Here is a 16,092-nt window from a genome sequence, read left to right on the forward strand (position 1 = left end):
AAAAAAGGAAAATCATAAAATCATCAGTCCATAAACACAAATTCAAAGATGAGAGATTGGGTGGCCTGATTTGGTATATCCAAGCGACTGCAATCATTACTCTTCCTCATTAAGTTTTATGCATAAATTTAAAAACTAAGCCCTGACTCCATGCCCAGCAAACAAGTCTGGGAGGCTTGAATGGATAAAGGGAGTGGATAGGACTGCCTCAGGAACTGATGTTTATGCTGATGATATGAATAATTAGTCAGCACACACCCAAGACTAGTCACCCGTGCCAATCAATGATGCCTGGAGTATAACTAGATCCTGGGCCCCTCTCTATGCAGCAGACCTATCCTGTCTTACCTGCTGCTTCTCTTAGCAGTATATTTCAACAAATCTGCCTTTATAGTTCTCCACTCTGTCTCTGATGAATTCTTTTACCCCTGCACCTCCAGCCTACACCCCGATTCTTTCCCACAGCAACCTGTATACAACAAAAATTGTAATGATTAAACCTAGAATCCTACAATTTACAGTGAGTCATAATAGACAAAAGTAAAAAACGGTAAAGACAAAAATGAAATAATTTCAGGCAGAGTCATATAGTCACATGGAAAGTAAAGACAAGCCTCCATCTTTCCCTAAAGCCAAGAAAGTGAGCACTAGATTTCTATTATCCTTCCAGAAATCGTCCATACATCTGCAAGTTTGATTATGTATAAAATTTTTCTGCAAGGTGAAAGGACTCAATGTGGTCTTCGATATATATGTGATTACACAGACTTGGTATAAGTGACTGCAGCTCTCCTCAAAATTCAAGTGTCCAGGAATGGCAGCTGGGGCTTCCTGCAGGACTCTAGACCTTGGCCAGTTGTTTTACTGCTGGGGGACCAGAGGCTCCTAGACCTCATTCAGAAGCCAGACATGTCCACTCAGGATGGAAAAACTTAGAAAAGGCAACACAATGCTACACCCAAAGGGAGGGAACAGCTATTCTTCTGCTCCCTTCAGATAATTGGCAAAGGGGTCTAATTATCTGAATTGGAAATGGAGGAGAATTAAAGGATGAAAGAAGTCTCCACCTGTCCTGACTTCTTCTGCCTCTCCAGACACCCGTTTTGGGGGTTTTGCATGTGTCTAGCATGGGGTTTGTACTCAAGAAATGTTTTCTAAGTAAATGAACACAAAACTAAGAAAAAGAGGAACAGCTGTCTTGGGGAACAGTCTGCTGTGAAAATCCAGAAGGTTCAGTCGAACCAGTGACCCAGCAGGCTGGCACATTTGGCAAGGAGGGAGCATTAGCACGTAAGACACATCTTACATCGCTATGGGCCACAGACATTTTGCTGGGGCATCTCATCCCACCACCCCATCCTTCCCTACAAAACTTTTCTACCAACTGAAGAATAAGCCCTGACCCTAATCTGGCCAGGCTGAGCTGGCCCCTGCCCAGGCACTTGATTGCTGTTCTGTCCCATGTCACAGCCAGTCAGTCTTGGCTAGCTTAGGGCTGATTTGTTTGTTTCTTTACATTTGCCCAACCAGCTCATGCCCCTAACAAAAAATTCTGTAAGAAAAAACCCCCCTAGGTGAAAAAGATTAAACCCAGACTCCTACAATTTACAATGAATTACAAAATGTAAGAAAATTATTCCTGGATTAGCCATATTTCTCTTCTTTCCCTTTCATTTTTCTTTGTCTATTATGGCTTCCTTTTCCTGGTGCACAAAGAACAGGTCTAGTTGTAGAGTAGGGAATCTCTCTCCCTTTTTAAAAAAATATATTTATTTATGCATACAAGACCTGGAGTGTAGGCCAGAGGTGCAGGGGGTGAGAAGATTCACCAGAGACAGAGTGGGGAGCAGAACAGGCAGATCCAGTGAAATACACTGCTGAGGGGAGCAGTGGGCGAGACAGGAGAGGTCTGCTGCGCCATGTGGGTTAGCTCCCTGGCTGGGAATGGAACTCAGGCCACAGTGGCTGGCGATAGCTTGATAGCGCTGAAACTTAACACCTGCACCACCAAGGAGACCATCTCACTGTATTTTTGCCAAGAACCCACATTTGAATTTGGAAGTGAGATTTCCATGTAATCAACTCTATGTATCATGGTCTTCACACACATGTTCCTAGCAGCCAAAACTAGAAGAAATCTTATCTATACTTTAATTATAAACATTTACATATGTACATTTCAAATAATTATTAGTTAAAAGTCACAATCTTCACTTAGCACTATGCAACAAATTATGCCATCTCTCTACTAGGTACCAGGAGTAAAAAGTTTTACAAGCCAGCTGAATTAAACGTAATTTCTGTTTTCAGAACTTTTCAGACAATAATTAAACGTAATTTCTATTTTCAGAACTTTTCAATTTTATTTAATTCTTGGGAGCACTGTGGAACTAGGTACCATGATGTTCATTTCTTTTTTTTTTTTTTAAAGATTTATGCATATAAGAACTGGGGTGCAGGCCAGAGGTGCGGGGGTGGGGGGCAGAATAGGCAGACTGACTGAAATACACTGCTGAGGGGAGCAGCGGGCGAGACAGGAGAGGTCTGCTGCACCATGTGGGTCACCTCCATAGCTGGGGATTGAACTTTGTTGCAGTGGCTGCGGATAGCTTCACTGTGCTGACACTTAACCCCTTGTGCTACCAGGTAGGCCCCCAGGATGTTCATTTCATGTTGTTTATTTGTTGAAACAATCATTATTTAATTAGATTCTTTGTAGGGAATTTAGAACACCAATTTGTTAGGGTAAATCCATTTGTGAGAGCAAACACATAGTGGAGGTCACCGTGGAGTTGAGGAACAGCTTTGATTATTGGCTGAATTTGTGGGTCCACAGTTTTCTGATCAACCTTGCACTCACTGCTTTCTTATCTCATTATTTCTCCTTTTCTGTGTTGAAGATCTCACCTTCCTGGTGTTGGGGCTGATGCAGTTTCTTATTCTTGAAGGAAGCATCAGTGAGAAGTTTTGAGATCTTTACACCACTGATGTCAGTGTTGGTGGAGGTGGTGATGACAAATTGCTGGTGTGTCCTATGCAGCGGAGGTGGATTGAGGGATAGAGGTCCAGTCACAAGTAGCCAGTCACTGCCCAGCTGCGTCAGAAAACTTCCTCCCTCTGTGCCACCCTGTTAAGATGGTCAGCACGGTCCCAGGAATGATGCAGCTCAGTTTTCTCACATGCTGACTGAAGGGTTTTTGGCACATCTTTCATGGCACATCTTCATTAGGATGGTATTGAGGCATCTTGCAGACACTCAGGTACCACCTTTGTTGTCACTATTAACTGGTTTTGTGAGGGTACAAGAACTTTTTCCTTTTTCTTTTCAATCCTGGATTTAGCTGCTGAATACTTCCTCTTGTACGTGGCCTTTCTGGAACACACAGCTGATAGGAACTATCTGCCAATTCCTCTCATTAGGACAGGGTTTCCGCTACAGTGGAGCTTCCTCTTCTTAGGGGTTTTGGTCTTCTTGACCTTGTTGCCAGCATTAGCTTTCTTGGCTTCAGGTCTCTTCTCTTTAGTAGTTGCTTTCTCAGCTTTTTTAACCTACCATCTTGCAAGATGGGAAAGTGACTGAGGCCACCCATGATTTTCATTTCATAGAATGAAATTGAGGCATAGAGAAGTATGTTGCCCAAGGTCACACAGCTGGGGAGTGACCTAGCCCAGGCTGCCCTACTGAGCCTAACTTCAGGAAAGCTAGCAAGCCTTCTGTGATCTCAAAACTTCTGTGTGACAATGCCCCCAGGAGATGTGGCAAGTGTAGGGGAGTAAGAAGGAAGAGTGGGTATGTGGGCCTGAAATCTGTGAAGGCAGTCATGGGGGCTGGGGTGGCATCAGAGTGGGAAGAGGAGTTTGGTGGATGCAGGGGACACTGTACACACGGGCCAGGACAGGTGTGATTGGGAACTTCAGGTCCCATGAGTGTCCTCTCAGGTTAAAGGACAGGTATGTGTTGGAGGGTCAGGGGGAGGAGGCAGATCCTGAAAGTTCTTTAATGGCAGGTTAAGAAGTTGGGGTTTCTTGGGCAGGTGCCAGCAGGACCATGTCTGGTTTTGGAGAGCTGAAGTGGAGGGAGGGCTGGGCAGAGGCCATGTAAGAGCTGGGGGTATGGCAGAGCGGGAGGAGGTCAGTGTGGGATACCTGAGGCTTGGGGCTGGAGCTCCCCAGTCCCAAGTCCTGATGTGACAAAAGGGGTTTTCACACAGCATGGCCACACTCAACTATAGCCACTTCTCTTCCCACGAAGAGTCTGTTCTCACTGTCACTGTCCTTTCTCCATCTGCTCCCTAAGAAAGAATGCTGAAACAGAGATGAAAACCTCCAGAGCCTGTTTTAGAGTAAAGCATGGCCTCTGTATGCACCAACCTCCTATGCCCCTCTCAGGGAGAGTCCCCACCCAACAGGAAGTCCCTCTTTTCAGCTGGGAAACCAGCCTCTGTTCTGCGCTTCCCCACCCTCACCCAGTGCTCCACTCAGGCTCTGGAACCAGTAGAGCAGGGTAACTGCAGGCTTCCAATTTGGCCTTAGATAAATTCACCTTCTATGCCTTTGTCCAATCATTTCCACAAAGGGGTAGGCAACCTCTGCTCTGGCACCTGTGAGGAGGAAGGGATCTGCCTAGCCCAGCACCCAGAGCAGGGCCCGCCTATTAAGGGGTGGTATGCAAGCTGCTGCCTGCCCTGTGCTTTCACTTCTTGACCTCTCCCCTCCCAAAGCTGAGGCCAGCTGTCTGATCTTCTCAAATCTCCAAGGAAAACCATTCTTCCTGAGGGACAGTGACACTGTGGCTTCTAGCACAGAGAAGGATTCAGAACATTGGATATGAGCAGATGCTCTGGGCCTGAACGGCAATTCCGTGTGACCTTGGTAGGGCTAGTTACCTAACCCCTTTGGGCTATGGTTTCCTCATCTTCAAAATACAGAACACTCAACACTTGAACAACATGGGCTTGAACATGAGGGTCCAATTATATGTGCATTTTTTCCTATCTGTGGGTTCTGAAACATCAAATTTGCCAATGCTGTTCACAGGGGAGCTATGGGGCTAAGTGTCTGAGAGCCTTTGGTCACCTTTTCACCAACAAGTCAATGTATAACTCTGTTTTATGTGTTCTGTTGAAAGCCATCTTACTTAATGCATATCGTTAAGTCACTGACATTGAATCCAAAGCCTGCAGCACTTTACCTTGTATCTGGATGAAGTTCCTTTAACATACTTTCTCCATAAAGTACATAGACATTTCTGAGTTTAGGAACACCATTCAGAATTTTAGCACTATACTCTAGGCCATTTTAAGCAGTAAAATCAGCCCTTCCCCAACTCACAAAAATCATGGCAGCTGAACAGTCAAGGAAAGTCCACTTGTTTACAGTTTGAGTTGAAACAAGAAGGCAGAAGAAAACCTTGTCCCACTTCATCTGGGGAACTGTGTATCTGGCAACTTGAATTTTTTGAGACTCTGTACATGCATATTCTCATGCATGTCCACAAATGACCCCAAAATCACCTCAAGTACTGATTTTGGGGTTTATGGATACATTTTATCAAGTAGGGGAGTTTGAAAAATGGAGCAGACAAATAATAAGAATCAACTTATCTATTTTGGAAAAGGTGGGCACCAGATTGTGGACACTACTCCAGCAGAGTCCTCAGGCAGCTCCCAGGGTTTCCAGGGGCCATCTTTCACCTGTGAACAACTGGCTCCTTCACTAAGCTGTAAGCTGGCCAGGGCTGTGCTGTGGGAGTAAGGAGCAGCCTGGTTCTCAAGTTGGTGATATCCAGCCCAGGAATGCCAGCGGCACACCCCCTTCCCTCCTGGGAGCCAACCCAGTACGCCTGGTGAGTCAGGGCACCTACCGCACGCCACTGTCCAGTAGACCTGTGAGTCCTGGGTCTGATGCAGGATGCGGTAAGGGGCCACACGGGCACTGGAGTCCAGCACCACATCCAGAGTACCCACAAGAAGACCTGTGAGCAGGGCAGAGAGAGGGTGAGAGTGAGGGAGGGCAACCAGTATGTGGAACTGTCCCTAACACCCCAGCCCAGGGAGGGGGGAAATCTTGAATCACCTCCTCATCAAATGACTTCTTCCTCAAAAGCTTTCAGCCCATGTATACTCCCTATCAACCCGCCTCCTACTTCTTCCAGGAAGCTTCTGCTTCTCCTGACCCAGAAACACTTGCAGGGAGGGGTAGATTTTATGGGGCCCAAAGCTCAAAAAATTCTGGGAGGTCCTCTTTAAGAAAAACATAAAATTAGGTTTGAAAACAAGTATTTCTTTAGAATGAGAAAATATCATAGTTACATATTACAAACAAAAAAGAATAAGACCACAAATGCAATAAAGTCAGGGGAGAAAATACAATGTGTTTTATTAACTTCCAGATGAATCTTTTAAGAAACTTTTCCCCCAGACATTTCTGGCCTTGTATTCTGATTGCTTTGTTGCAAGACAGTAATTCTATAACTTCATTTTCTGCATCTGCCACAAGATCACCCATGTTTATTATTTTAAGGTTAAGGAACTTTCTTGCAGCTTCAAGTCATGACTGAAAAAGACATAGATATTTTTAGAATTCTTCAATTTGGAAAAACATTATTCAGTCTTTCTCCCATTTTTGACAGATGCATTCCAAGTTTTCCTTCTCATCACATATACCTTTTGTCAGTGTCACTATTTCTTCAACAAATCAGAGGAAAAGTTTATCTTTTACCACTGTCTCTGAATTATCAAGCAATCTAAAAATCCGTTCATTGCTCCATTTTGAACTGCATTTCCCCCCTTCTAGCCAAGTGTTACACTTTAGGTAGACTCTGAAAATATTTTGTTACCATTCTCCTGTTCATGTTATAGTAATTTCTACTGATTTTATTACTCAACTTTAACACTGTTGTTTTATGTCATATTTTTAATTTGGTTATTAAAAATAATCAGTTTTTAATACATAAAATTAATGATTACAAAAGAGGGTACTTTTCACATATATCTAAATCAGGAGTCCGTAATCTCACTTGATTTACCAAAACATTCTCGAATGTCTTTCTAAATTGCCGTTAAAGTAGCATATTCTAATTTTATTTGCATTTGGAATAAGATTTTTCTGTTTGTGTGGGGTTACTCTTCTGGTCTTAGGAATTTTATCAGATCTTTACATTGCCAGCATATCTATGCTGCAAGACCTGAACACTTTGTAATAGGCACCCATCTTGTCATCCGCAGACTTCAACAATGAATTCAGGTTGGCATGTTTTTAAAAGACAGTTTTAACAAAACCACATCACCAGCTGTTCTAGGTTACTATGTCTCAAATGGCACAGGGAAGGTCACAGTAGGAGCAGGGAGTTCTAGGAGTAGCTCCTGGAGGAGGGGGGTAGGGGGAGGAATTCAGGGATCTCCATTGTTTTTTTTTTTTTTTAAAGATTGATTGATTGATTGATTGATTGATTTATACAAGCACTGGGTACAGTCAGAAGCGCAGGGTGAGAGAATTCACCAGAACCAGAGCGGGGAGCAGAGCAGGCAGAAGGACCGAAGTACACTGCTGAGGGGAGCAGCGGGCGGCAGGAGAGGTCTGCCTGCCATGCGGGACCCTCCTCTGGTGGCCGGGGAGCAGCCGGGGATCGAACCGGCGCCGCAAGGCCGCGGGCAGCTTTGCAACCCAGCGCTCAATCGCTGCACCACTGGGGAGGCCCAGGGATCTCCATTGTTGAGGACACACAGAAAGGTGTGGTGGAAGGGATCAACTCTGCAGGATGCCCAAGGGGGCCTATCTACTCACCCAGATGGACTACAGAAACCCAGAGCAAGCGCCGAAGGCATGGTGACTGAATCGGGCACACTGGTATACTGATGCAACAGAAGGCAATGGGCACTAGGGGCTCACTTCCAAAACAGGCTTGCAATAGCTTTCAAATTTGATGACTGGTCAGTCTCTCCAGGGGAGCTGCTGAACCGTCCTGAAACAGCTTGGTCCGGGGAGACAGGTCCAGCACTAGCTCCTGTGACTGCTGGGAGGGAGCCCAAGGCACTGAAGAGAAGAATGAGTTTTCTTGGGAAGTACAATCTCTACTACATTAGGAGGTGTGGCCCAGGAGACACTGGTGGCAGGGGCTGGTGGCTTTTCTTGGGAAGTTTCTGTTTGAAGCTAGTAGGTCTCTATCAGCTGTTGATGTTTAAAATGACAGAAAACTCTCTCGGTAAGTAGATGATCCAGCAACACTGGGGTAACAGACCTACATGGCAACAACGGGCTGCCCTAGGAGCACAGGGCCTGGTGGAGCCCTGAGCCTGACCCAGCTTTGTTCTGGTGGTGCCTAGAGGTCCTGGAGCAGGAGAGGTCCTGGGCAGCACCTGCAAAGGGAACGTGCCCTGGACTCTACACGGCACCCACTGTGAGGCGTTTGCCTAGTCTCCTCCAGTGTGGAACCCGGCGAGGCAAAGGGGCACCTTGACTAGCTACCCAGAACACAGAACACCAGTAACCCAGCAGCCGGTAGTCTGCAGCCCAGCTTGCACCAAGAGGCAGGAAAGGTGGGTGAGGAGATGCTGGGAGTGAGGCCAAGCAGCAACTGGGGGGCTTGGGAAGGGTGCGGCGGGGAGAGTGATTTTGCTAAAAGAGCAATTCTTTGCAGAGTTTGTGAATGAAGGAAGCGAAAGCGAACGGGTGCTTGTGTCACTTGGCCCTTCCGAGGCATCGGGGAAACTGAGCCGGAGGAAACGGGCTGAGAATCTCGCTTTAACCCCCTGACGCCAGCGCCCACCCCGCCCCAGTTCCCGGCGCCGCCAAGCCGCCGCGGCCGGCTCGGCTCGGCTCGGCTCGGCTCGGCTCGGCTCGGCCCGCCCGGCCCGGCCCGGCCGGCCCGGCCCGGCCCGGCCCCGCCCCCCCCGAGACCCGCTCCTCGCCCCCGCCCGGCGCCCACGTCCCACCCAGACCCGCTCCTCGCCCCCGCCCCCGCCCCCGACCCCGCCCCGGGCCACGCAGCGCCGCCTCGCGCCCCCCGCTCCCTCCGCGCGCGCTGACGTGCGCGTCCGCGGCGCCGCCCGAGGCCCGGCCTGTCCCGGGTCGGTGGTACCGGCCCCGCCGCCGGCGCGCTCCCGCCGCCGCTCACCCGTGAGGCCGCCGCCCTTGCCGTGCCCCCGGCGCCGCTGCAGCACGAAGAAGGGGTTGGCCCGCTCGGTCACCCACAGCGCGTTGGCCACCAGCACCTCCTCCGGGCCCAGCCACATCGCGGCGCCGCTCGCACCGGGCCGAGGCCCGCCAGGCGGAAGCGCCGCCGCCGCCGCCGGAGCCGAGCGGGAGGGGCGGGGCGGGGCGGCGGGGCGGGCGGGCGGGCGGGATGGCGCCCCCTGGCGGCCCCGCGGGCGCGCGCAGGCTCCGCCGGCCCACCCCGCCTCCCGCCACGGTCTCGCCCGGCGCCGCCGCGCGGCTGTCTGTCGCCCTCCCCTCCCGGGCCCCCGCGGCGCAGCCGGCGCGGAGGAGCGGAACGGCCAACCCGCGGCCGCGGGCTGCTTCCCGCGACGGCGCAGCAGAGGAGCTGGCTGTGCAGGCCCCTGGCGCTTCCGTGAGACTTGGCCAGGCTCCGGAGAAGAATGGAGAGAAACAGCGCGCACACTTCTGACTGACCGAGTCGTGCAGCCCAGCGCCTGTGAACATGGCGAAGGGCGCCAGGAAAGGGGTTGGACGGTGAGAATTTCCGGAGTTTCCGCACTAGGGCAGACCCTCCGGGAGCCTAGGACAGGCGGCTGGGCGCCCCAAGGCAGGCGCCACGCAGAAGTCAGCGTTGTCGCTCACCTGGCCCACGGGGCAGAGGCTGGTGGTCTTGAGTCTGGAGCAGGGCCCGCTGTGGACCAGAGGAGGTTTCTGCGAATGAACAGACATGAGGCACGTGGCTTGGGGGCAGATGGACCCTGCTCTCTTCGTGCTGACCTGTAGGGGTCCGACCCCTCACTGTCCAGTCACGCACCCTTTTGTTTATTTAAATTTTATTTTTATATTCCCCATACAATTACAACCCCCTTATTTTGACCCCAACCTCTCCTTTCCCCGCCCCCCACCTCCCATAGAGTGTCTCTGGTTCATAGTTGTTTGTTGATTTTGATTTTTACTTTCTTATAGCTATTCTTTTTCCTGATCCCTTATTTAAGTTTTCTAGATTCCTGCTATGAGTGAGACCATCCGGTATTTTCCTTTTTCTTTCTGGCTTATTTCGCTGAGCATGATCCCTTCCAGCTCCATCCATGTTGCTGCAAATTGCATGTGTTTATCTTTTTTGAAGGCTGAGTAATATTCCATGATATATATATATATATATATATATATATATATATATATATATATATATATATACACACCACATCTTCTTGATCCACTCATCTATTTTTGGGCATTTGGGTTGTTTCCAAAGCTTAGCTATTGTAAATAGTGCTGCTATAAACATAGGCGTGCAGGTGTTCTTTGGATTTGATGTTTGTGTCCTTTGGGTAAATGCCTAGGAGTGGAAGCTCTATGTTTAGTAGGTCCAGAAATCTCCACAAAGCTCTCCACAGTGGTTGGACCAGTTTGCACTCCCACCAGCAGTGCAGAAGAGTTCCTTTTTCTCCACACCCTCGCCAACATTTGTTGTTGCTAGTTTTTTTAATATGTGCCATTCTCACTGGTGTAAGATGGTGTCTCATTGTGGTTTTGATTTGCATTTCCCTGATTACAAGTGATGTTGAACAATTTTTCATATGCCTGTTGGCCATTTGCATTTCCTCTTCAGAGAAGTTTCTTTTTAGTTCTTCTGCCCTTTTTTTGACTGGATTATTTTCTTTGTTTTTGTTGAGTCTCATCAGCTCTTTGTAGAATTTGGTGATCAGTCCTTTATCATTAGTGTTGTGTGCAAAAATGTTCTCCCAGTCGGTGGGGTTTCTCTTTGTTTTTGTTATTGTCTCTTTTGACACGCACCCTTTTGAGTGACAGGGGAGTGGCTAACTCCATCTGTGGATTCCAGGATCACCCTCCTGGTCAAGCCCTCCTCCCAGGAGCTGGCAGGAGGAAAGAGGGAAGGGCCACTTCAGAATCATATTGTGAGACTTAAACTGATTTTGAATTGGGTTTCTGTCTCTGGCATTCAGGAATCTAATATGACAGGTATAGGTACAAAAAGCTTCATGTGTGACAAACCAGAGTGATGGAGAGCCTTCTGAAATGCTGTAAAAGCAGGTTTTCTTTAAGACCTTGGAAACTTAAAGGATATGTGTCATTGTGTGCTCTTTGGGGAGAAATCAACTCTGAAGAAATAGGAAGTTCTTAACACCCTGGAATAGGGTTTTTTTGTTCTTTCATCCCACTGGTTCTCCATCAGATATGTGCATTAGAATCACCTGCAGTGTTTGTTATAGCCGATTGCTGAGGTCTACCTCACAGTGTTTGCGTTTAAAATACCACATTCCTAGATGATGTTGATGTTAAGGATCTGGAGATCACCTTTTGAGAACTGTATTTACAAGAAGGAAAAGAACTAACATTTATTGAGCACTCAGGATGTGCTAAGCCTACTTCATTTTAAAAATGAGATGTAATTCACACTCCGTAAAATTCACCCTTTCAAAGTGCAAATTCAGTGACTGTGAGTATATTCACAAAATTTTGCAGTAATAACCACTAATTCCAGATGATTTTTGTCGCCCTGAAAAGGAACCCCTTACCCATTAGCAGTCATTCCCCTGCTAGCCCCATCCCTGACAACCACTATTTTATTTCTGACTTGATAGATTTGCCTGTTCTGAATAGTTCATACAAATGAAATCATGCAATATGTGACCCTTTGTGCCTTCTTTCACTTACCATATTTTCAAGGTTAATGTTATAACATGTATCAGTACTTCATTACTTTTTATGGCTGAATACTATTCCAAATTATAGATGTGGATCACATTCTGTTTGTTCAGTCAACTTTTGGTGGGTTTTGGGTTGTTTCCCCTTTTGGCTATGTTTGCGTAATGCTTCTGGGAATACCTGCAGGGAAGTTTTTGTGTAAACATTTTTAGTTCCCCTGGGTATATCCATAGGTATATACAGTTTCAAGCTCATATGGTAAAAATTATGTTTAACTTGGGGCCTCCCCTGGTGGTGCAGCGGTTGAGTGCTGGGCTGCGAAGCTGCGTGCAGCCTCAGCAGCACCGGTGTGATCCCCGGCCGCCAGGCGAGTGTTCCACATGGCGCGCAGACCTCTCCTGCCGCCTGCTGCTTCCCTCAGCAGTGTACTTCGTCACTCTGCTTGTTCTGCTCCCCGCTCTGGCTCTGGTGAATTCTCTCACCCTCCCGCGCTTCTGACTGTACCCAGTGCTTGTAAGAATAAATAAATCTTTCAAAAAAAGATTATGTTTAACTTTTTTTAGGAACTGTCAAACTTCTCCAAAGTAACCACTTCACTTCATATTCCTACCTACAGTGTATGAGGGCTGCAGGTTTTCTGTTAACACTTGATACTGTTTTTTTTTAAATTGTGGTCATCCTAGAGGGCATGATGTGGTTTCTCATGTGCTTTGGATTTGCATTTCCTTAATGACATACGATGTCGAGCATCTTGTCATGTGCTTGATGGTCACATGTATATATTCTTTGGAGAAATGCCCCTTATCCTTTGCCCAATTTTATATTGGATTTTTAAAATTAATTTTTAAGAGTTATATATATATTCTGGATATTAGACCATTATTTGATATATATTAAGCCTACTTTTAACTATTTTATAGCTAATCCCCAAATTTTAACCCTATTTTATGATCCTTATTTTAGAGAAATTTAGAGAAAAAATCCTTATTTCTCTAAAATAAGGATCATATGAAACTGAACTCCAGACAGTTAAAATGATTTGCCAAATGCATGCTTATAAGGGAGTATTTCATATAAGTGAAATCATATATGTGGCCCTTTGTGTCCTGTTTCTTTCACTTACCATATGACCAAGGTTTATGTCATAATGTGTAACAGTGATAGAGGTGGTTCTAATGGCTCCACCTTTTTGGTGGTTTCACACCATTTTGGTCTTTTCTACATATATTGGATATTTGCTGCTTTTGTCCCAACATCCACTTCTCCCTATGCAGCAGTTTGATTTTGCTGGGGGAACCACACCTTAGGATTCTCTTCAGGTAAAGCTGAATGCACTCCTGGGATGCGATGTAGAACCCAGGCTGGCCTTGGCTATCACTGCATCTATCTCTGTGACCACAGTGGCTGGTTCCATGATGGCCATGTGCTTCTAATCAAGCCAATCAGGGCCAAGGTGATGCCATTCTGGCCTGGGTTCCAAGACCAGCTCTTGTGCTGATGGGGCCACCACCACCCTGAGCCTGAGGGTGGAGCTTACCTGGATGAAGCAAAGCTGCCAAATGTATCCTGGTAGCAATGTTTGAAGACCAAACCATGCATACCCATAGCATTTTAGCTTTTGTGAGCCACTATATTCCCCTTTTGCTTAGTCACTTTTGATTGGGTTTCTATTACTTGCAGCCAAAAATGTCCTCACTGATGTAGGAACAGTACTCCATGTGGCCAAACCATCTTTTTAAATACATTTTTATTGAAATGATTATATTAGCAAATTGCGCACATATAGGTATACACTATCAGCATATAGGTATATACCATAAATTTCACTACTTAATTATACTTACATCAACCACGTGGACCTAGGAGTTGTGCTGCCCAGAGCATTTCAATGGGCTTAGAAGATCTGATTGACAATAAATCAGCTCACATTCTACTTGCAGGTATCTGTGTTCTAGATAGGGTAATCTCCTCTACAGTGAGCCCCTGAAATTAAGCTAATGATCAGCTTTTCTTTTTGGCTATTTGGTGTGTGTTCTTTCTGGCACAAGCTATCCAATGGTGAATTAAAATTCAAGTGCATAGTTTCCCATTCATTCCTCAAGGTGGTAGGTAAGTCATTTGCCATATTTAGGTATATTCCAAGCCTCCCCCACCCCAAATTACCTGTGCTATAGTTAGAAAAATAGTTTTGTATGCCATCCTCTGAGATGTTGTGCATAGTTATCAGGAACCCAGCATATGAGGAGCTCTTTGAGTGACCCAAATATGAAAGGGGTAACTTTAATATTTTATATGAGTATAAAAGCTACTGAGGGTCAAAACAATTGTGGCATATGTAGACTAGGATTTGGACCAACTCCTTCTGAGGTACAGGAACAGGATTGTTCTATTTGGTGATGGTGTTCTCCATACCTCAAATAGTATTTCCTGTGTCTGTAATCATATCGGTCAAGTTTCCTTAGAGCCATTGCCACTTTGCAGTAGACCCTGCTTTCCATTCTCAGCACAGGACACCAGATTCTAGCCCCCAACATCAGCCAAAGGTTTCCTTCCTTTGGTCAGGTCAGCAAGACAGGCCTGGGCTTCCAGGGAAAGAAGAAACACAGAGATCTCTCCATTTCTTTCTGGGTGGCATGTGTCATCTCAGGCTGGTACCCTGGCTCTGGCCAAACCTACTGACTGGTCTCCATCAGCACGCTGGCAGTCAGTAGAAAACTGATTAGCCTTTCTGCTTAGGAACAGCTTACTCACCTGAAGGGGGAGAAATGTCCTGGGACATGCTAGTCTACCTACCCTCTACCCCTTTTTTGTTTTTTACAATCACCTTTGCTCAACACCTTTCAGTAATTAAAAAAGCCCTTTAATATCACGTAGCATAATTGGACTGAATGATGAAGGACAATTTTCAAAGCAAATCAGAGTTCACTTTACGTTGGGTTAAATTTCTAAAAAGTAGCTCAGGACAATTACCTGTAACCCCTGACAGTTTCTAGTAGTAGCAGTAAAGAGAGCTGGAAAATGAGGGTGAGAATTCGCTTACTACTGAGCACTACGCAGGCCCACTGTTTCTGAGCGTGCCATGTCTCCCAGCCTCCACACCATGTCTGTGCCATTTCAGGCCTCCATCTCACTTGGGACATGCATGTGGAAGGGTCAGTGGGAGGCAGTAGGAATGTCCAGGCAGAGATCTGGCCACTCCAGCAGCACTCAATCCTTCTGAAAGTTTAATACTCAAGTTGCTCAAAGTTCAAAGTTTTAGTTTTTTGTTTGTCATAAAGTATCTTCCTTCTTCCCCAAGTAAGAGTGAAGAAAACAGAAAACACAGTTTTAGCTAAGGTGGATTACAAGAGGGAAAACCCCAGATAAATTTCAGGTCAGGGCCAGGGCGCCCCTCAGGCCCTTGTGGGGCCATGAGAGCCCAGTCTTGGGCATTGATGTGTCCGCCTCGTAGTAGCTTGTCGCACTGCTCCTCCCACGGTCACTGAAGGAGAGTGGGGCGCAGAGCTGGAGAAGGTAGGTGACTCGTCCCCCTGTGTCTATTGCGGGCATACCTGTCTTCTCTTCTTCAAGGCTCAGTTTATTGGGATCTTTCCAGACACCCCTAAGAAAGAGAGCAAACCTCCCCCACTAAATCCCCAGAGGAGACCCAAGGCCACAAGGTGCCACCTGACCTCATAACCCCAGAGGAATGAGGAGTCCAGTTGCAGACATGGCCTCTGTGGGGGAAACCTCCCCCTAAGGCATAGGCTTATGGAGTCCACACACTGCTTTGCCTGCAGTTTCGCAGGATAGTAAAGAAAGTGGGATTCCACTAGCAAACAGACATCTTACCTCTGACTCCTTCTGTCTTTATATTCTCTGATGTTATGAAACTTATATTTAAGATGTTCTCTGGTCCTGTAGAAAGAATCTTAACCATAGCCTCCCCGGTGGCGCAGCGGTTGAGCGCTGGGTTGCAAAGCTGCCGGCGACCTCTGCGGCGCCGGTTCGATCCCTGGCTGCTCCCCGGCCACCGAAGGAGGGTCCCACATGGCGCGCAGACCTCTCCTGCCGCCCGCTGCTCCCCTCAGCAGTGTACTTCGGTCTTTCTGCCTGCTCTGCTCCCCGCTCTGGCTCTGGTGAATTCTCTCACCCTCCCGCGCTTCTGACTGTACCCAGTGCATGTATAAACAAACAAACAAAAAAAAAAACGAACGAACAAACAAACAAATAAAAAAAAAAAAAGTTTCTAAATTTATAAAAAAAAAAAAATAAAAAAAAAAAGAA

At 46.9% G+C, this 16,092-nt stretch overlaps 1 protein-coding gene and 1 pseudogene across 2 annotated transcripts in view; both read right to left on the minus strand.

Moving 5' to 3' along the window:
- On the minus strand, positions 1–4,563 carry LOC119237164 (60S ribosomal protein L6-like; annotated as a pseudogene).
- Positions 1–9,258, minus strand: part of TBC1D9B (TBC1 domain family member 9B) — a 47,954-nt gene extending 38,696 nt beyond the window's left edge. For both annotated transcript variants that reach the window (XM_037501214.2, XM_037501213.2), the window contains exons 1-2: positions 9,116–9,258; positions 5,864–5,974 (exon numbers count right to left, since the gene is read on the minus strand). In XM_037501214.2, the coding sequence (XP_037357111.1) occupies positions 5,864–5,974; positions 9,116–9,233 (229 nt within the window). In that variant the 5' untranslated portion in view covers positions 9,234–9,258. The remainder of the gene's footprint in view (positions 1–5,863; positions 5,975–9,115) is intronic.
- Positions 9,259–16,092: the final 6,834 nt, after the last annotated feature.

The sequence above is a fragment of the Talpa occidentalis genome, unplaced genomic scaffold, assembly GCF_014898055.3.
Source record: "Talpa occidentalis isolate TD23 unplaced genomic scaffold, MPIMG_talOcc4v2.1 talOcc4.9, whole genome shotgun sequence".
Taxonomy (NCBI): domain Eukaryota; kingdom Metazoa; phylum Chordata; class Mammalia; order Eulipotyphla; family Talpidae; genus Talpa; species Talpa occidentalis.